Genomic DNA, 23256 nt, shown 5'->3' with positions numbered 1-23256 from the left:
GGTGCTGTCCCCTGTATCGCCCTTAGTCACTGAGGGGCATCATTTCTCATAGTGGGGCCAGCCATGTTGTTCTCTCTGTGGACTGGCTGCTCTACTCAGGAACATCATCCTCATGGCCTGGTGGGCCAGGCTGTGTTCCACTCTCTCCTCCTGCCCCTTCATCTGCTCCCGTGCATAGTTAATATTTCTGTTGTAAGCTGTTCTCTTGTCTGAAGCTGATCCTGACACAATAGCTTTGGCATCCATTCAGTGGACTTGTTCTCAACTATAATTTTTCAGAAAACGTTGTAAGCTGAACCAATTGAGATGTATATCATGTTGGCTCCTGGATCTACTCTTAATCTTGGTCCTCTTCAAATAGGGCAAGAAAATTGACTTTTTTAAAAATAAACTGATAAGGGATTCATCTTTAATAGTATCTGTTCTAAAAATGAGTTGACCACTTTTAAACTGATTTCTTTGTGGCATCATTTCCTTTCCCCAAACTTCATAAAACATCAATGATTGCACTCAACTTATCATTTGTTTACTATGTTACTTGCTTAGGATAGTTCCTATTGACTTGGTAATATACGAGGGGTTACCCCCAGAACACTGGAATTGTGCTGGGTAGATCAGAGCTTTTGCAGTGTGCATTTCCCTGCTAGGTGATCGTTAAAAAACTCGTTGTTACTTAGTGCCCCCAGTGGCATTGCCTGGAAAGGTTCTCTCTGGTCACATTGAATTTTTTCTTAAAAGCAGTTTTGCACAAATCTCATTTTCCCCCCTCTGTGAACTTGCATTCTTTTTAAATTATTTTATTGGAGGCTCCTACAACTCTTATCACAAGCCATACATACATTCATTGTGCCAAGCACATTTGTACACTTGTTGCCATCATCATTCTCAAACCTCATTTTTTGTGATGGCCGATTTAAGAGAACAGCGTGTGGCAGTGAAATTTTGTTTCCTGCTCAGGGAAAATGCTGCAGAAACTGTTGTGAGATTGAACACAGCTTACAAGGACAGTACTATGAGAAAAACTCATTTGGTTTGTTTTATTTATTTTATTAGGGCTCCTACAACTCTTATCACAATCCATACATACATCCCTTGGGTAAAGCACATTTGTTGCCCTCATCATTCTCAAAACATTTGCTTGAGCTCTTGGTATCAGCGCCTCATTTACCCCCTCCCTCCCCGCTCCCCTCTCCCTCATAATTTATAGATTATTATTATTTTATCATATCTTACACTGCTTGATGTCTCCCTTCACCCACTTTTCTGTTGTCTGTCCCCCAGGGAGGAGGTTATATGTAGATCCCTGTAATCGGTTCCCCCTTTCCATCCTACTAGTGCTGATATCACCACTCTCCTCACTGGTCCTGAAGGGATCATCTGTCCTGGATTCCCTGTGTTTTCTGTTCCTGTCTGTACCAGTGTACATCTAATGGTTTAGTCAGATTTGTAAGGTAGAATTGGGATAATGATAGTGGGGGAGGGGAGGAGGAAGCATTTAGGAATTAGAGGAGAAGTTGTGTGTTTCGTCATTGCTGCACTTCACCCTGACTGGCTCATCTCCTCCCCGCGACACTTCTGTAAGGGGATTTCCAGTTCCCTACAGATAGGCCTTGAGTCCCCACTCTGCACTACCCCCCATTCACAATATGATTTTTTGTTCTTTGATGCTTTATACCTGATCCCTTTGACACCTTGTGATCACACAGGCTGGTGTGCTTCTTCCATGTGGTCTTTGTTGCTTCTGAGCTAGATGTACACGTGTTGACCTTCAAGTCTTTAGGACCCCAGATGCTGTATCTTTTCATAGCTGGGCTCCATCAGCTTTCTTCACCACATTTGCTTATGCACCCGCTTTGTCTTCAGCAATTTTGTTGGGAAAGTGAGCATCATTCAATGTCAGTTTAATAGAACAAAATATTCTTCCATTGAGGGAGTACTTGAGTGGAGGCCCAATGTCCATCTACTACCTTAATACTAAACCTATAAATAAATTCACATAACTCTATTTCCCTATCCTCATATATAAATATATTTACATATGTACATGCCTGACGTAGTTAGTTTATTGTGCCAAATGGCCGATAAACACATTTGGGATTAATTGAAGGGCAGAGAGATAAATGGCTCGGCAAGCCTCGCCTTTCTTGTCTCTTGCTCTTTGATTGGACCAGTGTGCGGCTGCCTTGCTTGTTCTTTGTCTTAATTTGCAAGCTACACTGCCTGTGGGACACCTAACCCGTGGACTGTGTCGCTGTAATTTGAGATTCCTTCAAGACCTGCTTCGCCACACCATTGGAATTTATATCTCTTGAGCTGGGAACTGTCGGACCCTGTCATCTGGCTAACTGTTGGTGAGCGGCCTTGCTGTTTGCTGCCTGTGCCTGGATAGCCTGAATTGCTCTACAGAGGACTAACTGGTGGCCCTCAAGACTTGAAGGACTGCCAGTGTCTCACAACTATCTCACAGGAGTGAGTTGCACTGAGCAATTTGTACTGCTTTATAATTTAATTAACTATTTATTTCTTATGTATCTTATATAGCTATCTATCTGTATATATAGATAGCTATATAAGATACATAAGAATATATACTAATATATATTATATATTATATATATTAATAATATATTCTATTAATTGTATTAATTATATAATTATATATATATATTAGCATTGTGGTTTTGTTTCTCTAGAGAACCCTGTCTAACACAATATCTTTATTTAGACTTGTACAAATTCCCTTTGCCTCCTATTTCTTTCCTTTCTTTTACTTTCCTCCTGTCCCACTCTCATGCTCAGCCTTCATTTGGGTTTCAGTAATTCCTCTTGGTTACATTACCCTCGATCATGCCCTACCAGGCCTCCTACACCCTCCTCACCACTGATTTGGATCACTTGTTCTCTTGTCCCTGGGTTTGTTAATACCACTTCTTTCCCCCAACCCCCATCCCTCTCCCATGTCCCCTCAGAACCGTCGGTCCCATTGTTTTCTCCTCCAGATTGTTCATCTAGCCTATTTTATTTAGACAGACCTGTGGAGATAATAACATGCACAAAAACAAGACAGAGCAAAACAAAACAACAACCAAAAGCCTGTAGTTCAAGGACTGTTTGCTGCCCTTTAGGAGTGTTTTCCTGTCAAGTCTGATGGGGTTCCAAGCCCTACCCCAAAGTCTATTTTTGCTATTCCCTGAGGACTTTGTTGTTCTCTTCTCTTGCTGTTCTGTTGCACGCCCTTAATGTTTTGCCTCGGTGTGGTGGGATCAGATTGGTCGCAATCCCACTCTGTGTCTCCAGTGTTGTGCCCTGTAGGGCTATGGGTCAGTGAGAGACATTGTGTCTCATAGAGGGGCCAGCCATGTGGTCTTCTCTGGATTGGATGCTCTGAGCGAAAAAATTTAAGTTTATGAGTGGCTTTCTTGTATTAAAACAGGTGAAATGTCGATTGATGACAAACCTCATTTTGGATGAATCAACTTCTTGAACGAATGAAAATGTCAACTCGTAGTGTATTTTGAATTTGTTTCACCGGGCCAGACTGTTAATCAAGCTTTCTATTAATTTAAATTTTAAAAATTAAATCATTTTATTAGGGGATTTTACAGCTCTTATAACAATCCATACATCAATTGTGTCAAGCACATTTGTACATATGTTGCCATCATCATTTCCAAAATTTGCTTTCTACTTGAGCCTTTGATATCAGCTCCTTTTTCCCCCTCCCTCCCCCACCTTCCCACCCTGTGAACACTGGATATTTTATAAATTATTTTTATTTTCATATTTTACACCATCTGCTGTCTCCCTTCGCCCATGTTTCTGTTCTTCATCCCCCTGGTGGTGGTGGTGGTGGGGGGGTTGTTGGTTATACATCAAACATTGTGATCAATTTCCCCTTTCTCTTCCTCCTCCACCCTCTTCCCCCTACCCTCATAGTATCACTACTCTGATTATTTGTCCTGAGGGGTTTACCTGTCCTGGATTCCATCTGTCCAAAGCTCTGACCTGTACCAGTGTACATGCTCTGGTCTAGTTGGATTTGTAAGGTAGAACTTGGATAATGATAGTACAGGGTGGAGAAGCATTAAAGAACAAAAGGAATGTGTGTTTCACTGGTGCTGTACTGCACCCTGGCTGGCTTGTCCCTTCCTTGTGACCCTTCTTTGAGGGGATGGCCAATTGTCTACAGCTGGGCTTTGGGTCTCCACTCCACCCTCCCCACCCCATCCCCCCTTCATATTGATATTTGTTTTGGTTCTTTTGATGCCGGATACCTGATCCCATCAACACCTCATGATCACACAGGCTGGTGTGCTTCTTCCATGTGGGCTTTGTTGCTTTCCAGCTAGATGGCTGTTTATCTTCAAGCCTTTAAGACCCCAGATGATATATCTTTTAATAGCCGGGCACCATACACTTTCTTCACATTTGCTTATACACTCATTTTGTCTTCAGTGATCATGTTGGGAAAGCGAACACCACAGAATGCCAGGTTATTGGAACAAAGTGTTCTTCCATTGAGTGGGAACTTGAATAGAGCCCCAATGTTTGCCTGCTACCTTAATAATCTATAAACATGTACATAGGCTTATATCCCTTTTGTTGTATATTAATATATTTACATATCCACATGCCTGTGTATGCCTCTACAAATGTCTTTTGCCTCCTAGTTCTTTCCTCTATCTCCTTTTACTCTCCTCCAGTCTATTACATTCGGCCTTCATTTGACTCTGGACTTCCTCTCAGCTACATTGCACTTGATCAGACCCTACCAGGCATTCTATGCCCTCCTCGCCATCGATTTTAGATCTCTTGTTGCCTCCACGTCTCTGGGTTAGTTGGCTCCCCGCTCCCTGTCCCCCATCTCTTCCTCTCCCGTTCCCGCATAACTATTGGTCCCATTGTTTTCTCCTCGGGACTGTTTATCCTGCCTATCTTATATAAATAGACATGAAACATTTTAAAAGCCTATGAATAGTTTATGGTCTCTATGCTGACCCTTACAAATGTTTTCCTATTGGATCTGATGTAGTGTCAAGCCCTGTCCCCTGAGTCCGAAATCAATTTTCAGAATTCCTCAGGACCTTGTTGCTTTGCTGCTCTGTTGAGCTCCCTTTCTGTTACATCCTGGTGGGTGGGTGGGGGTCAGACCGTGCACAATTCCCACACTGTGTCTCTGATGCTACTCCCCCTGTGCCTCCATAGCGCTGTGGGTAAGGAGACATCGTGTCTCCTGGTGAGGCCTACTCTATGGGCCTCTGTGTGCTTTGGATGCTCCAAGTGGGAATGTTGTCCTCAACGTGTGGCGTGCCAGGATGCTGTTCACTATTTCTCTCTCTCATTTTCCCTCTAAGTTTGTTCCCGTGTGGTCTGGAGATACCTGCCCCTCTCCCCGGGCTGTATCCTCAGTGCTGCCCTCTGTAGTACATTCTTCTGGGGAGGGAGGGTTGATGTAGCTGGGATAGGAGCTGGACCCACAGACCTGTTAGTTCACTGCTTCATGTCTGTATGTTACCCTCAAGGCTTAATGTACCACGTTGAAGTCTGATCCCTCCAAGCTGTCCATTTAGAGGTTCTGAAAAGAGTGTAACAACGTGTGACCAAAAAGGCCTGATTTGTGGCAGGTAGGAGACTAGTTTTGCCACCATGACAATGCACCTGCACATGAAGCCATCTCAGTGCAACACTTTTGGACAATAAACAGCATGCCTTTCTTGCCCCCAATCAACTGACTCATCTGACCTCCTCTGTGTGACCTCTTTTGGTTTCTGCAAATTAAGGGGGACATGAAAGGGCAGTGATTTGATGACATAGAAGAGGTTAAGAACAAAATGAGGGAGGTGCTGTGAGCTATCCCAACAGATGAGTTTGAAACATGTTTCCAAGAATAGAATCGCAGATTTGACAAATGTGTAATGGAGAATACTTTGAGGGTGAAAAGGTTGACTTGTAAAAAACATAAATACATAGCTTTGAAAAAACATTCAGTTTTGTGGGGTGGTATACCCTTGGGTTAATCTAGGTAGACCAGAGAAACAAATCCAGAGACACTCATGTATGTGTAATAGAGAACTTTATATCAAAGAGTAATTGTATTTTGAAAAAACATCCCAGCCGAGTCCAGATCAAGTTCCTAAATCCGATATTATCCTATCTGTCCAATACCAATGTATAAATTCTTCTTCACACTCATGCCACACATACAATGACGTCGAATGCAAAAAGGTCACAGGCCAGTAGGTGGATCCAGTGGTAGTGGAAACATCTCAGCGCTGAAAGGGGTCTCCAAGTGACTCCTCCTGCTCCAGGGCTCTAATGGAGCTCCATGTGCCTTGTCAGCAGGAATATCTCACAGGAAGTGACTGTGTCCTGCCTCCAGTGAGCTTTTATCTCCTTAGCACCTCCAAGTGAGGTCATCAAACTGTGAGCTGGTTGACAGGCTAAACTCCACCCTCACTCTTAATAGTCTCAAGTTGACAACAGATGATGTAACTACCACAACCCTTGTATGGCATGCATACCTTTTGAAAGATCTCTAAGCCCTATTATATATACACCCATTGTAAAATGCATTCACTCTCCCAGTCCTGACATGGGACGAGGAGCCCCTGTGCCTCACTGTCTGTCTGTCTAATATTTTCCACAACCACAAGGTCACTCCTGTGTGTTGGGACCCCCCCCCCCGCACCCCAACAGAAGATAAGCAAGTTTCTCAAACAAGAAGAATGAATAATGCATATGCTTTCTTCAGTGTGCTTAATGGCATGCTATGCTGTGGTCCCTGGGAACAGTTTCTCCTGTGCTGACAACTAAGATGTTACTCAAATAGCTCTTCACGGGCTCCCTCATTCTGCCCTTAGTTTAGACATCCAAGAGTGGCCAGCAAGGCTTTGTGCATAGTGTTTTTCTTGTCCGGTGGAGCTGAGTGGTTTCTCATTGGTTGACCTAAAATGGACAACTCATTGGCATACTGACTTGTTTTTATTTTTCTCACCCATCGGAATTGAATTTTTTTTGCATGTAATCTTTTTTTTAATTGAATTCTTATTTGGGACAATCTCCTTTAACATATGTTGGTGAACTTTGCCCTTTAGCCCCATTAGTTATCAGTGACTTTTGATAATTGTGCAATTCAGCCTTTGTGGAGCTGAATACAAGTTCATCCTCTGACAGGAGTTAGTTCTGATGTCTGCTTCTAATAAATGGCTGGCTTCACAAATCCACAGACCAATTTTGGCACCTCTGATGAAGATACCAATTTAAGACTCATTCCTGATTCTGTTAATTTACCCTGGAGGAAGAATCCACGGGATGAAATGAAGTTAATTCTACACCCCAATATATGTTGGTTTCTCCCTTAGCAATATGTTGGAAATGATCATCCTTTCTGATAGAGGTAGAGTGTTTGGTTCCCTCCCACTTAGACTCAAAAATTCCAAGAGCCCTGTCAGTAGAAGACTTCCAAAAGAGTAGATTTAGGCTTTTTTTCTTAATAGTTTTCATTGTAAATTTTCAGCTGACCAAACTAAAATGCAAAGAAGGGTCAGACTCATGTCTCTGACCAACACTTCCAGAGCAGCCAATGAAGGACAGAAATGTTGCATTAGTCAAAATTAATTTCTGTAGAAAGTAGCTTATCCTACTAATTTTATATGAATTTCTTCATTGTACATACACCTGTCTTCCTTTTATGTGTTGGGGGGGAGGACAAAGGAGGGTGTACATGTTCTATTAATTAACTATTTTGACAGTTTAATTCTACATAACTCCTTCTAATTTGTTTGTGTAAGATGAATAAAACATAAGCAATCAGAATCTCAAAAAGAGAAATGGACGGTGTTAAAAAGACTCATCCTATACAGGTGTTTGTTACACATGCTGTTAGGCACATGGCCTTAATGGACAAGCTATAAGCTGATAGCCTCTTAAGTAAACATAGTTAGAAGCTATTTTAGTCTATAATTGGAAATAACTAAATTTTAAAATGACCCAGGAAACATAGTTATTTTTTGTCATCTAAAGCCTCACCCCCTTTTTGTAAAGGATGTCAAGTAATGCAAGAATAATCAAAATCCTGCTACCTGCATGTTTGTTCATGTCAGCCAATCAGACGTACTCTAAGTGGACCATCTGAGTTACCAATTTTGCCTGCACCAAACTCTAATTCTGCAGCTCCTTGGAACAATTTGTCAAGAATTTAGCTGTTTTCTCTTTTGCAAAATGTCTTTTTGTCTCTCTCTCTCTCTCTCTCACACACACACACACACACACACACACACACACACACGCCCTCTTCCACTCTTCATTTAGTAGCTTCCTAGTTTTCTAAAAGGACGTTTTGATCAGGGACTTAGGGACCCCCATGCAGAGTGGGTTACACATCGGGCTGCTAACCTCAAGGTAGGTGGATTGAGACCACCGGCTGTTCCTCCTGAGGAAGAGGAGGCTTTCTACTCCCATACATCTTTCGTCCGGGAACGCCCCAGGCAGCCCGGCTGGTGTTCTGCGGGGCTGCTATGAATTGCTATCTACTCGACGGCAGTCTGAATAGCTATCCCGTGGACGGGCACGCACCGTGGTTGGACCACGCCTTAAGGAAACATGCCTGAAAGAGCCATCTTCTTGGGTTTGCACGCCAAGTCAGCCTTGCACCGCAAGTCCACGGGAAGGCTAGCTGGCTCAAGCTCAGCAAGTCTCCCCATTCATACCGACCCTGCCGGGAAGGCACAGGGCCAGCACACAACTGTCCGGTCTGGGCCCACAGCCACGCTCTTTCCGCGGCCTGCAAAACGTACCCTTCCTCCAAGAGCAGTCGGCTCGGCCCTCCCTGCCTTCCCAGGGGGGCCCCAAACCCTACGCCGCTTGGAAGTCCCCGCAGCCGCCCAGCGCCATTCGCCCCGCCTCTCCCGTGGCCGGGGGCGGTGTCCTGGATGCGTCACTTCCGGGGCGGGCCCGAGGGCGCGCGCACGCGCACGCGCACGGGCGCGGCCCAGCAGGGCTGGGCGTGTCCCCTCCGCGCCGCGCTTCCGGGTTCGGGCGTTGGGCGGCTGGGCCGCTGCGGCGTCCAGGCGCGCGTCGGTGCCGAGGCGCGCGGCCTTCCCCGGCTGGGACGAGGCGAACGTGGCTGGCCCGGGCTCTCGGCGACCAGCGGGCAGGACGCCGTCCCCGGTTAGTAAGTGCGGCCCCCGCCCCCGCCGTCTGCCCCGCTGTTCATCGGCGGCGGTCCGGAGGGGACCCGGGGCGTGGGGACTGTGTGGTCTGGCCAGCGGCGGGCGCGGAGCCAACCCTGGGTGTCCAGAGGCCTCCTGGAGTCCGGAGGTCACCCAGATGTTGAGCGCTTGGCCAGTGTGCCAACAGAGCCCGAGTCCCGGAGTGACCTGCGGGGAAGAACCCTGGCCAGGAAGTGGCCCCTCCCCGAGGCCGGAGGTGACCGGTTGGAAGCAGCCAGGAGGGGTGGGGGAGCCGGGATCCTCCCCTCCCAGCCAGGTGCGGGGCCAGGTGCGGAGTGAGAGGTGCAGTGTTTGGAGAGGAGCGAGCATCCAGGTGGACTGCAGCGGAGGAACCCTGGTGTCGCAGTGGCCACACGTTGACAGCTCACCACAAGGGCAGCAGTTCTAAACCACCCGCCGCTCTGCGCGAGAAAGACGAGGCTTTCTACTCCCATGAAGAGTTACACTCTTAAAAATCTCTAACTTATCAAGGGTTCGTGAGGGAGGGAGGGAGGGATGGCGAGGGGAGGAGGGGGAAGAAATGGGGAGCTGATATCAGGGCTCAAGAGGGAAGAGAATGCTTTGAAATTGATGATGTGCAAATGTGCTTGACACACTGGATGAGTGTATAGGTTGTGGTAAAAGATGTAAAAGCCCCAAATAGTATTTAATCATAATAAAAGAGTCACACTCTTGGAAACCCACAGCGGCAGTACTACCCGGCCCTATACGCTCGCTATGAATGGGCATCAGTCGATGGCGGCGAGTTTGATTTGGTTTTCAGGATAAATTAAGAACCCAGGTGGCATTCCACTTCTAACTGCAGAGTCTGTGCTTCAGACCTACCCGTAGCTCCGAGTAAAACGAGGCTTTGCACATCTGTAAAGATCTGCAGCCTTGGAAGCTTCTGTGGGGCTGCCATGAGTGGGAACGGACTGACTCACCGTGGTTGGCTGTAACTTGAAAATGGATGCGCACTACCAACAGGCCAAGGGAAGCATCTAGCGGTGGTTGGATGGTTAGGGCTGGCGCCCAGAGAGTGATGACTTGAGGGGAGCGTGGACCTTAATCTGGGCTAAAGGGAGCCACTGAAGGTTGTTGGGCAGGCCTCTGCGCACACTGCCTCCTGGGCCAGTGCAGCTGGAACGCACAGGTTTGGCTGCAGCAAAGGTCCCAGGGAATGCCCGCTTTGATCCTTGCCACCGTTTGCATCCAGATGTGTGTTTGCTCCTTGTTCCCTGGGGCCTAGCACACTGCAGCTGCTGAGACATTCTTCTAACCGAAGGGAAGGAAGCACATTCCACAGCCTGTCTTTTTAGACAGGGCTTTAATGGGTAGAGGCTTAGCCGTTGGGTTCATACTTAGACCCACCTACTGCCATTGACTTCCCACTCATAGCGACCCCCCAGCAGGAAGTCCTAAAGGGTAGATCGCCTCAGCATCCTCTCAGGGAGTGGCTGGTGGGTTTGAACCTCCAGATTTGTGGTGACCAGTCAAACTCTTACCTGTCAGTGCCACTAGGGAATTACTGCAAAGTAGTCCAGGTCCTGAATAACCACACTGATCTATGCATTTCCAGACCTGAATTACACTGAGGCAATTGTGGATCCACCTATTTTATTTTCTTACTTTTGACTGAGTTTCCTGGGATAAATCATACTTCATCATGGTGTACAATCCTTTTAACAGGCTCCTAGACTCCCTTTACTGGTATGTTTTCAGGAATTTTGCATCTAGTTTCATAAGAGATATTGGTCCATCCTCTTCTGTGGGATTTGTGGCATCATGGTGGTGTTGGCCTTCAACAAAGAGTCAGTGTGCCCTCAGTCATTGCTGTATTTGAACCCTTGACCTGAACTTTTATTACTTGACTTCTCCAGCTGCTGAAGTGTTCATCTTCAGGCTGTGTGATGATTTGTTCGGGGAGGCTGGTGGCTCTATGGGTTAGTCATTGGACTGCTAACTACTGGGTCAATGATGTAAACCCACCAGTGGCACCATGTTTGAAAGATGAGGCTATACACTCCCATTAAGATCTAAATCTCAGAAACTATTTAAAGGTTCACCACAAGTCACAATCAAACTTTATGACCTTTAGTATTAGTTTGCTGGAAGTCCCCCATGTAGTCTACCTATGATTCAATTGGTTTGGGCCTTCCTAAGCAACCAGGTACCCGCCCAGTTCGTGAGCCCTCTCCCTCAGTCTGTGTCATGTAGATCAGAGCCCTGCCCTATCTGTTCTCCTACTGGGCAGAGGGTCTCTCACCCCTATACCAAGTCACTGCCCTCAGACAAGGTTTAACTTTGGGAGAGGGGCTGCCACATTGGGTGATGGCCTGACTGCAGAATTTTCTCCACTTCTTCTCAAAGAAAGTGGTAGCAATTCTTGAGTTGAGCTCCTTGGTGCTGTGGAAATCCCCTTGTTAATAAACAAGCGCTGCAAGTGCAGTCAACAGAAAGTCATTCTTTTTCATAGAACTGTATTTAAATTCCAGCCAATGTCACTGAAGAGGTTGACCATGCAGTGACCCTGGGCAGCATTTCTGTAAATACAGCTGGCATGCTGGCATGCGTGGCCTTTTGTACATGTCTTGAGGAATCAAAGGTGGACTCCAAGGCTTTTACCAGTTTTTTGTTGCTCTGGAGTTTTCCTTAAACATTTTTCTGGAAGGATTTAAAACTGAGTTAGCCCTCAGAGGAAGAGTGCCAACACGCTAAGTCTGGAAGTCTTACTCCCTCTGGACCTTGCATGCCTTAGTGACCTGGGACTGACAGCTGGGCCTTGGCATGGGGACATGGCGAGCTTCACAAGGTGAAAGCACATTATAGTGATGTGTGGAGCAGGGTCTGATACAGGTTGTTCACTGTACTAGCATGGTCTTGGCAGATTAATTTTCCATGGGCCTTCGTCCACCCCTCCCCACCCTTCTCTGTCAAGCCTCCCAGCTTCTGTAGCTCCCTTTCACTGCCAAGGATCTCCAACTAGCCTTCCCTGTCCAGTGCCTCCTTCCTGTCCTCCAGCACAATCTTTCCCCACCACATTCCCTTTGTCCCCCCATATTTCCAGGCTCTGGGTGGGGCAGGTGAGGCGGGGAAGTCTCCCTTCTGGGCATGAGTGCTGGGAACTGTTCTTTTGCCCCTAACTCTAAGAAAGGGAGGCCATGACAGGCATTTCAGAGCTCATGCCAGCCCTCCTTCCTCTTCCCCACCCCCAGCATTGTGTAGGCCGTTTGCCACCTGTCAGCACCTCTGTGAGGCTTCTACCCAGGCTTCTTGTAAGGTGGGGGAGCAGCTAATCTTGCCCCAGCTTCTTGAATCCTTCCTTGGTACCTCTTGGCCTCCACCCTTGCCTTGACCTTTGACCCTTCATGCCATGGAATGAGGAAACCCTCTACCTGAGACATTGTTGCCAGAGGGAAAAACCGGTGACACCTGTAGGCAGGATCTGCCTCAATTACAACTAGCCTGGGAGGTAGCATTTCCTGGGAGTGGGGGAGGCTCTGACCAGGGAAAGGACTGAAGGCCAAGAATCTGGCACCCCTTCCTTGCTCAACGTCATATCCTTCCATTTCAGGTCCCAGGTGTGAACAGAGAGCTAGTCCAGTCTAGGCACTTGCAGGCCAACGAGACCATCTTGCACGTCCATGAGAGCTCAGTGATTTTTAACTGCTCTGCTTGGCTGTGGACCACACATCATTCACCTGCTTCCGAAGTGCCTCGTGACTGTGCCTCCACTTCACTCCCAGCACTCTTCCTGAAGTGCTTCTTAGGTGTGCGAACACGTTCTCCTAGGTTTCCAGAAGCTGGGCCCAGGAAATGGTGAGTGCTGCAAATGACGTGAGCATTGTAACTCTAAGAGGCAAGGCTAGCTAGCATTGTTTGGGGATCACGTACATGAAGTCCTGAGGTTCTTCAGTGAGGTCAGAAGATGGCTGTGGAGGTCCTGAGTCTGGGCTCTAAGAGGCTCCTGTGGCCCAGTCCCACTGTTACCAGGTGTCTACTGAAGACACACGTGGATTTCATGCCGGAGGTCACCCTTCCTTATGTGACCCTCAGGGCTGGCGTATTGAAGTCTTGACATCCCCATCCTGAGCCTTGGTTCTCATAACATGGAACCTCCTTACCAGGGTCTGATGATGGATTTACGCCAATTGAGGAGGCCATGCCCAAGTCCTCCAGAGCCATTCTTGTCCCGTTTTTTGCAGTGAGTTTCCTTGGCTTCCCTTCGACATTGCAGGCGTGGCTGTACAGCAGTTCTAAAACTGCAGCTCCACCTCTCCCACTGTGTAATGTGGTAGAAATGGGGAGAAAATTAACAGATGACTGACTGTTAATGGGGTCCCAGTTGGGCTGTGTTCCTTTTACAAATTCATGTGTGAAATTGATGCAAAGGGAGTAGGGTCATCTGGCTTTTTTGTTTCGTTTTTAAGCAATTTTTTTTATTGTAAAGCAGGTTGAGGGATACATTTTCAGGCCATCAACTTCTTATTCAACATTTTAAACTACTAATCAACCCTCTCAATAGTTTTATCTTTCTCCATCGTGTGATTTCTTTTCTCTTCTGTGGATTACTGTCTTCTGTTTCTCAAGTTAATACCTAGCAACAGTCTAGCCCATTTCTTTATTTTCTCTCCCCTGCCTGTCCCACTCTGGCAACCTACAGATCCATCTGGTTTGATGGGACACTTTTTTCTAAAAGGCTTTCACATGTGTGGCAAGCATATCTCCCCCCATGCTAGTATTAGTCTTCCCACCCAACTCTGAATAGAGGTTGTAGTAACTTTCTGTCATTTTCAACTGTTCTCCACAGTCTGGGATGACTAATCTAATCTCATATAATCTAAAATAAAAGTAGTCTTTTCTGCTAGATAAATACAACATAGGAGATGGTGTATTTCTGGAGTTTTGTGTTTCCATTGGCAGAAAGTTTTCAGATCAAGTATTGTTTCTGCCAAGAACGTTTAGTGTAATGGCTATCAACTTTTCAAGCAGAGAAATGCCTATTTTAACTGATATGCTTATCAAAACTAAAACATTTATATTTTGTTATGCAAATTGTACCTTGGAGTTTATACTTTTTAATGAACAAATGTCCTGGAGTTTTAAATAGCAATATACATGCACAAGTAACTCAGTACCCACTTCTGTTGAGTCAATTCCAACTCATAGTCACTCTGTAGGACTGAGTCGAACTGCCCAATAGTGTTTCAGAGTTTGTGAATCTTTACAGAAGCTGAAGGTCTCTTTCTCCAGGGGAGCAACCGGCCATTCAGTTAGCAGCCCAGCGCTTAGCCCGCTGTCCCTCCAGCCTCCCTCCTAACAGTCCAGAGAGCTGAAAGATAAGACTCCTTAGTATTGTAAATGGCTGATCAGTTTGCTGTTACCATATCATCACCACTGGACACTTGGATTGTGCCCAGTGTTCTCGTCTTACAAACCTTGCTCTAGCGGCTCTCAACCTTCCTCACGCCGCAACCCTTTAATATAATTCCTCATGTGGTGGTGACCACCCCCCCGAACCATAACATTATTTTTGTTGCTACTTCATCACTGTCATTTTGCTACTGTTATTAATAGAGTGACCCCTGTGAAAAGCCGTTTGACTCCCAAAAGGGTCGCGGCCCTCAGGTTGTGAACCGCTGCTGTAGTCAATATAAATGTTTAAGTTCAGATATTAAAACTTTAGACTTATAAGCCTTTTGATCAAAGACAAGTTCATTCAAAATGAAGTATTTTTACACTAGACCTTAAAAAATTATTATGCAAAAAGTAATTTATTTCCTCTTTTAAGTCATTACTTTAAGCTTTTATTATCAATTTTAATCATAAGCAAAGAGTATGTGGATTGATTATGTTTACTCAACAAAGCAGGACTCTAAGTCCCCAGTAACAAGGAGACCTAGTCAGTTTTCAAAGGTGTTGGGTAAATGTGGGACTGGTCACCACCAGCAGCTACTCCAATGGAGAAAGGCTGTCTGCTCCTGTAAAGATATACAGCTTTGGAAACACCATATATGGTTGCTATGAGTCAGAATCCACTTGATGGCAGTGGGCCTGAGTGTTTTTGGGGAGGGGTTGGTGGTGTAGTGAGTTATATGTTGGGCTACTAACTGCCAAGTAGCAGTTCAGACCCACCAGTTGCTCCTAGGAAGAAAAATGAAGCTCTCTGCCCTGTAACATATTCAGTCTTGAAACCCTGCCTTGTAGAGGCAGTTCTGCTCTGTCCGGTAGAGAGGCTGTCAGTCAGCATTGACTCAGTGGTAATGGATTTGAATGGGTCCATTTTTCAGTGATGGTATACTTAACCCTATAGTTTCCCATTCAATAATGTCTACACACATTGTTCGGTAACATGGGTAACATTCTTCACAATTTGTGAAAATTCTTAATATTTCTTTGTGGCTGCTCCCACCAATCTAGTTTTACTGCTCCATTGCATCCTGTTCTTTAAGGTATTTATTGACCGTTTGGTCTTATATACCATGAAGCATGGTAATGAAGCATAGTACTCACACGTCATAGTTTTATTTTGTGAACCAGTTTGTTATTAGCTAAAATGTGACTTCAGTGGCTAATTTCCATTCAAGTTTTAAAGAGTTTCTCAGGGTAGCAATATTGAGGAGTCCTCTAGTCTCAACTGGTCCCGTAATACATTTTTTGTGTGTTTTTAAGGAATTCAAGATTCTGCTTCACATTTTTCTCCCATTCTACCAGGTCCATCTATGTGGGCCTGATTAGAATGGGGCATATTGATAGCCAGGCATCATCTCATTTATTTCTGATCTCAGGGTAGATAGGGCTTGATTTGTGTAAATGTCCCTACAGACTTTAGACTACTTTTTCCTTTGAATCTTTGGTTTTCTTCTTTCTCCTTTGCTCCAGGTAAGTAAACAGTAGTTATGTCTTAGATGACCAAACTCACCAAATGCACTCACTGCCATCGAGTGCGATCGACCCTGTAGGACAGGGCAGCACCTGCCCCTTGGGTTTCCAACATTGTAACTTCTTAAGTGTATAGAAAGTCTCAATTTTCTCCTGCAGGGCAGCTGGCAGGCTTCAATAAGCTGACTCTGTGGCTGCCAGCTAAGTGTGTAAGCCACCATGCCACCGGGCTCCTTTACTCACCAAACATAACTCGGGGAGGCAGAAAACAAGCGTTACGAGCTGCCTTAAGCTGCTCAACACCTGGGACTGCAGTCCATGATCAGCTCTGAGGGAGAAAGAGTGGGCTTTCTACACCCAGTTACAGCCTCAGGAATCCATGGGGGGTTGCTATGAGCCAACACTGACTCGATGGCAGTGAGTTTGGAATTCAGAGTACGTTGCTTGACCTAGCATTGAATAGCAGTATGGTCCTAACCCCTTTAAACCCAGGAAGCCAATCCTGCAGAGTATTTGGTTACAACCAAGAAGCGTCCATAAATGGAACATCCAAGTCTCAGTCTGTATTCTCTGTGTTGTTTCGTTTTGCCTCTTTTGAGCATCTGTAAATTAAAGAACGTGCGTGGTGCAGTGTGTTCAGTGTGAACCCCACATTGTGGGGCTGTCTGCAGTGCAGCCTCAGGAGCGATTCTGTTCTGCCCTGTAGGGTTGCTGTGAATCAGAACTGACGCAGTAGCGGTGGTGGTGGCGACTTTAGTTTTAACTGTGTCTGAGTTCTCCCATCATCTGTTTTGCGTTTCATACATAGTGTTTGTAGCTCTGGCATACTCATGTTCTAGGTATACATGCGCCCCTTGTAGGAATGATCCAGAATGTACCCACTCAGTGTAAGCCTACAGGATCTCAAGGGTAACGTCTGCTCTTCTGGACACCACTGTTGTCTTTCTTTTCACTCTTTTCCCAAACACCGAACAGCACTGACCCTACGTGGCTGGTGAGGGGCAAAAAGAAAACTGCTGGCCCTGTGGTATTTACCACTTGTTAATCCCATACTGTTCTCACACTTTCTTAAATGTTCTGGTGGGTCCAGTACAAGCAGGAGAACTCCCCCTTACCTGCCTTTCCAAAGGATGGTATGATCTGCATCTGTAGAGCATTTCTCTAACTTATCCTATGTGTTCTGATTATTCTAGACCATAAAGAAAAGGTGGAATAAGACTGGAATTGGTCTGAGTCAAACTGGAGAGATAAATTCATTGTTAAAACTGTTTAACGTATGAGAAGTTGTAATCAGTGAGGAAGTGAATGTAGACAGTGAAGGGATGAGGCGGATGACTGAAGCCTAGCATAGCCCTTAAGAGAACACAGAACCCTGTGTGAAATCTGTGTTTCCCAGAGCTGTCAGCCTCACCCTTCCTTTTACATACTTGAGTACATGGTGGCTGCTGAACCAGAAGATGTGGATGTTTCAGGACTCGCTGGCCTATGAGGATGTGGCTGTGGACTTTTCCCAGGAAGAGTGGGCTTTGCTGGATCTTTCCCAGAGGAAACTGTACAGAGACGTGATGATGGAAACTTTCAGAAACCTGGCCTCCGTAGGTATGGATGGCTTCATCTTGTAAGGCTTATTATTTAGTGACCAAATATATTATACTCATGGATGTTACTCTAGTATTTTATATGAGTACTGATATATTTTTAAAAATAAGACAAGTATGGTAATTTGCTGTTTGGAACAAACATATTCCAGTATCCTCATCAATGCAAATTGCTGTATAATAAATGTTAATTTTGGTTAAAAGCTTTTTGATGCTTTATATACTGTAAATATGAGGGTAGACTTCCGAGGTTTCTCTGATGCAGAGATACTTTGTGTCCTGGGACCTTGAATGGGAGTCTTACTGTGTTCATTGCATACTTGACATAATTACTTTTCTGCAATTAAATTCATATCTGCCATCTCCAGATGCCTTGTACATGACAGTATTGGCTCAGTGTCAGGGAAGGATTCGTTGTTCTTTCTGATCTTCCCATATGATAGTCCTCTCTCCGTGATCATCATGTCAGCTGCACCATTTGTTCTCCCAGAATAGAAAGGGTAAGAATGCAGATACCATTCACCCAGGACTATGTCAGGGGGCACCAGGAGAAAGCAATCCTTTGAAGGACCAATCCCGCCTGGAGGGAGTATTATATGCATAAGTCATGTAGAAACATTTTCTTGTAAGTTGAGTAGTAGGTGCTTCACAGTTACCGGAACATTCTTTTTCCTTACTTCTACCCATCCTAACACACTTGTGTTCATGGAGGAAGACTCCCCCCTTTCTTTCTCTCAATGTTCCATGCGCATTGTACCCAGTGACTTTCACCTGGGCTCTTCTTATGCATTCTGTTTATGACAAGTTAATTCGTAGTCTTCATGGAAATGTTTCCTAATAAATTGCTTTTTGTTAATTTCCAAACTAGTGAAATAATAAAGTGTATCAAGTATTCTTTTTACTTAGAGCTACCTTTACTTGCTAATTAATTTTTGGATTTTTGTTCCATATTGTGAAACTCGACAAAAATAGGGTCAGATTCTCAAAACCTTAATGATGGAAAAAATCTGTCCACTGAAAATATAATGGTTCTAATCATGAAGAATGACACCTGGCCCTCCATTGTAGAAGAAATCTGTGAGTTGAAATGCATCGAAGGGCAGGATAACAGCCAAAAAACAGTTGTGAGGTGAGTATCATTCACTCAAAGAGACAGCAGTGCTTTAGGTCATGAGGTATCATGATATTAAAACATTTATATACAGAGAGAGTGCCTAGGTGGCACAAATGTTTAAGTACTCGGCTGTTAACTAAAATATTAGCAATTCATAACTATTTATTGCTTCTCTGGGGCATGCTTCCATAATAACTACACCAGGCAGCATCCTTGAGGTAGTCTTACTCAGTGGCCATATGGGCTGCATCCACCTGGGGAACACCTGACAACAACAAGGTGTTGCTAGTTGCTGATTTGACTTAATCCGTTTTTGACTTAAAGTGAACAGGATGAAAGTGGTCTGTCCTCATAAAATGTTCGTAGTACAAAAGAAAACATTTTGCTAGCTTCACTTGTAAGGACCATTCTGGCTGTATTTCTTTCTAAACAAATTTATTTATTGTTTGACAGTGTGTGGTATATTGAGTATTCTTTGCCAATCCCATATTCAAAAGCATAAGCTCTTCTTTGGTCTTCTTTATTTGTTGTCTATGTTTTTCGTGCCTTTGAGTTGTTTGAAGTTACCATGTCTGTCTCAGGTACACCTTAGTCTTCAAAGTGACATCTTAATATCGATGTATGTATATATATGTGTGTGTGTGTGTTTGTGCGTGTGTTTATATTTTTGAAAAAGCTAAAAGGTAAAGGAATTTTTTCTCACATTTTTGTAGCACCCTGTTTATGTATGTGTGTATTTTATAAGTATGTATGTATATTTATGAGGTGGCTTCAAAAAGTTCATGTAAAATTCCATTGTTTTAATTAGAGTTCTATGTGAACTTTTTGAAGCCATCTTTTATGTCTATATGTATGTAATAGAACAAGAATTTGTTCACATTGTTTTCACAAAAATAATATTTTCATAAGTGTGAGTAGACTTTAGAAAGCCTCATCTTTTGAAAGCACACTGAAAAATGTCATTCTTCATACTTAATAGCATCTATGCCTGGTGATTTAATCTATGAAACAAATTTTTATGGTAATCAGAGTAAACTTTTATCCAACAGCATGCTGCCTATTTTTGAGAGAAGAAACACAGTAGAGGGTCTCTGTGAAAGTAATGAAGACTATCAGTGTGGACAAAACTTCAACTGGATCCCTAATCTTTCTGTGCTCAAAAGAACAGCTCTGGAAGCATGTCCTTCTGAGTTCCTTAAGTGTAAAGAATCCTTGATGGATCAATCATCACTTAAGTATCATGTCAGATATTCTGAATGCAATGCCTACCAGTATAGGGAATGTGGAGAAGCCTGCAGTTGTTTCTCTTACCTCTGCACTCCTGTTGGAACTATTCCTGGAGAGAAACCCTATGAATGCAGTGAATGTGGGAAATCCTTTACTTGGCCATCCCAACTCACTTCTCATGTAAGAAGCCACAGTGGTGAGAGGCCTTATGAATGTAAGGAATGCAGAAAAACCTTTCGTCATTCCTCACACCTCACTACACATATGAGAATCCACAGTGGAGAGAGACCTTATGAATGTAAGGAGTGTGGGAAAGCCTTTCGTCATTCCTCACACCTCATTATACACATGAGAACTCACAGTGGGGAACGGCCGTATGAATGTAAGGAATGTGGGAAAGCCTTCAGCCAGTCCTCAGACCTCACCAGACATATGAGAACGCATACTGGAGAGAAATCTTATGAATGTAATGAATGTGGTAAAGACTTTTCTCATTTCTCAAACCTCATTATACATATGAAAATTCATAGTGCAGAGAGACTTTTTGAATGTAAAGAGTGTGGCAAAGCCTTTCGTCATTCCTCACACCTCACTAATCATATGAGAACTCACAGTGGAGAGAGGTCTTATGAATGCCAAGAGTGTGGTAATGCTTTTCGTAATTCCTCACACCTCCTTACACATATGAGAATCCACAGTGGGGAGAGACCTTACAAATGTAAAGAATGTGGGAAAGCTTTTAGTTGGCCCTCACACCTCACTTCACATTTAAGGACTCACAGTGGAGAGAGGCCTTATGAATGTAAGGAATGTGGAAAAGCCTTTCGCCATTCCTCACACCTTAGTAAACATATAAGAACTCACAGTGGAGAGAGACCTTTTGAATGTAAAGAATGTGGCAAAGCCTTTAGTCAGTCCTCAGACCTCACTAGACACATGATAACTCATAGTGGCGAGAGATCTTATGAATGTAAGGAATGTGGGAAAGCCTTTCGTCAATCCTCACATCTTGCTATACATATGAAAATTCACAATGTGGAGAACCGCAATGTATGAAACATAGCTGACAACACTTTCGTGATTTCTCATACCTCACTGCTTATATAAGAATTTACTATGGAGAAAATCTTTAGGTAAGTAATGTGGGATACCTTAGAGTTCAGTGCTTCTTGAATATAATTTCACACTGGGGGTGATGTTATGAATGTAAGGAATGTGCAAAGAATTGAGTTATTCCTCATCATTTACTGAGTACATTAAAAATTACCTGGAGAGAAGCAAATAGGCGATGTGGGAAATTCTTTTGTGAATCCTCAGATCTCATAAAACATGAAAATTCACTGTAGATTGGAGCTTTATGGACAAGGGTTTTTTCCCTGTATGTTAATTATGACAAAACAACTGGTTACTTACAGAACTATTACTTCACCCTTCAAGCATGTTTCTTCTACATCTAAGGTTAATTCTAGCAAAACCATAGTTTTGTTGTCCCGTGCAACAAATAAATGCTCAACAATTCTCCATGAAGTGTCTATGATAGTTGTTTTTGAAGCAGCATCCAAACAGGATTTCTTTAGTGCCTTTTAATTTTTACATCTGTTTAATCTCATGTAAAACGTTAAAATATTCTGCAACTTGAAACAGTGAAACCTGTGAATGATGGAATATAATAAAGTCAGAGACTTGTCAGAAAAGATAAATCAGTTGGTATTTATGAGGAAAGGTTCTTAAAAGAGAGTGTTAAACTTGACAAGCACCCTATCAAAAGTGAAACGTGTGTTAGGCCAAGAAAAAATATGCAGTCCCATCATAATCCCCCTCTCACAGGTTTCACTCTATGTATTTCATCATGACTTTGTTTAGTTCATCTTTTGAAATTTTAAAAAGATGCACTTTGGGTGTACACTGTTCAGGCTAATATAAATGCAAATCAAACAGGTTATTAAATGTTTGTAATAATAGTAAAAGTAATAATTTACTATAATAATAGTAAAAGTAAAATTGGAAATTTGCAGTGAAATATCTTATTTATTCCAATATGCTTATTTACTGTTGATGTAAAAATGTAAATGAAGTTAATAATCAGTATAAATTTAGTTATGGGACTTCTTAAAGTTATGTCTTTGTGTTCTCAGTCTTCCAGAACCCAGAGACAGCAGCATCTTATAAACTTTACTCTTGTTAAAAAATAGATTCACAATCCCAGATTACTGTAACTCATTTTTGCAATGATTGATTCATTTTTAAAAGTTAATTAGAATTAAAGGCAGTCCCATATCATAATTGCACTAACCACATGCACTAACCAATTCACATGTGTGTACAAAAGAAGTTCTTAGATCACTTTGTACTATTCATTAAGACATGGAATAAACCATTTCCTTCTATATCCCTGGTTCCTTTTAAAAACCAAGGTCTGTGCAATACATGTCCTCAGGGCTAAGCAAAACCTGCTGCTATTGAGTCAATTTTGTCAACCTTTTGTGGAAAAGATAAAAATAAAAATATAACCTCTTTTGTCGTCGTGAGTTTCTGTTGAGTTCACAAAACTTTTGTAAATGATGCCACCATTTAATTCATCCCTAAGGAACTGAGGGTCCTGGGAATTTAACCTTGTCAGTCGTGTCTTTTTAATATTATTAGTTGAATTAAAATAGGTACCCTTTAATATTCTTTATTTTTAGATTTAAGAAACAAAAGTCAGAGCTAAATCAAGTAGATACCTAATCATTTCCCTTTGGAACTCATAAAGTTCCCCGTTTGACAAGAGGAATGAATAAGAGCAATGTCTTGGTGGGGTAGAAGGCTATGGTGAACCTTACCTTCAAATTTTCTGCCAAAACTTTAGTAACCTTTCTGAACACTCAAAATAAGCAGATGTTATCGCTCTTTGTCCGCCCAGAAAGTCGGTTGACAAAATACACTGAGCATACAACAAAAGAGATGCCAAGGCTTTTGATTTTGAACGGTTCACTTTCTTTAGCTTTCTGTTTTGAATTAGGTGAGGATTTACAGAGCAGATCATCAGTCTTATATTCAACTCCTAAACGCTTTGTTTGAGCTCATGCTATTCAGTCTCCTCAAGGTACCACCACCTATTCTTGCCATTATCCCTCCTTTCCTAGTCCTCTGAACTTTTTCCTTGGGTAAATCATACCCTTTGGTCTTAAATGATTGATTATTTTGACTTGACAGTAAGTTCAGTCTCAGGCTGGAAAGGTGACTA

At 43.5% G+C, this 23256-nt stretch overlaps 1 protein-coding gene across 1 annotated transcript in view; it reads left to right on the top strand.

Moving 5' to 3' along the window:
* Positions 1–22540, top strand: part of LOC142461574 (uncharacterized) — a 41988-nt gene extending 19448 nt beyond the window's left edge. The window contains 7 exon segments of the mRNA XM_075563553.1: positions 5206–5213; positions 8765–9256; positions 13002–13028; positions 17564–17690; positions 18662–18818; positions 19853–21069; positions 21072–22540. Coding sequence (XP_075419668.1) covers positions 5206–5213; positions 8765–9256; positions 13002–13028; positions 17564–17690; positions 18662–18818; positions 19853–21069; positions 21072–21163 — 2120 coding nt within the window. The 3' untranslated portion in view covers positions 21164–22540.
* The last annotated feature ends 716 nt before the right edge of the window (positions 22541–23256 follow it).

This window comes from Tenrec ecaudatus, chromosome 11 (genome assembly GCF_050624435.1).
Source record: "Tenrec ecaudatus isolate mTenEca1 chromosome 11, mTenEca1.hap1, whole genome shotgun sequence".
NCBI lineage: Eukaryota > Metazoa > Chordata > Mammalia > Afrosoricida > Tenrecidae > Tenrec > Tenrec ecaudatus.
The sequence above is the reverse complement of the archived record's forward strand: the minus strand, read 5'-3'. Positions and strand labels throughout refer to the sequence as shown.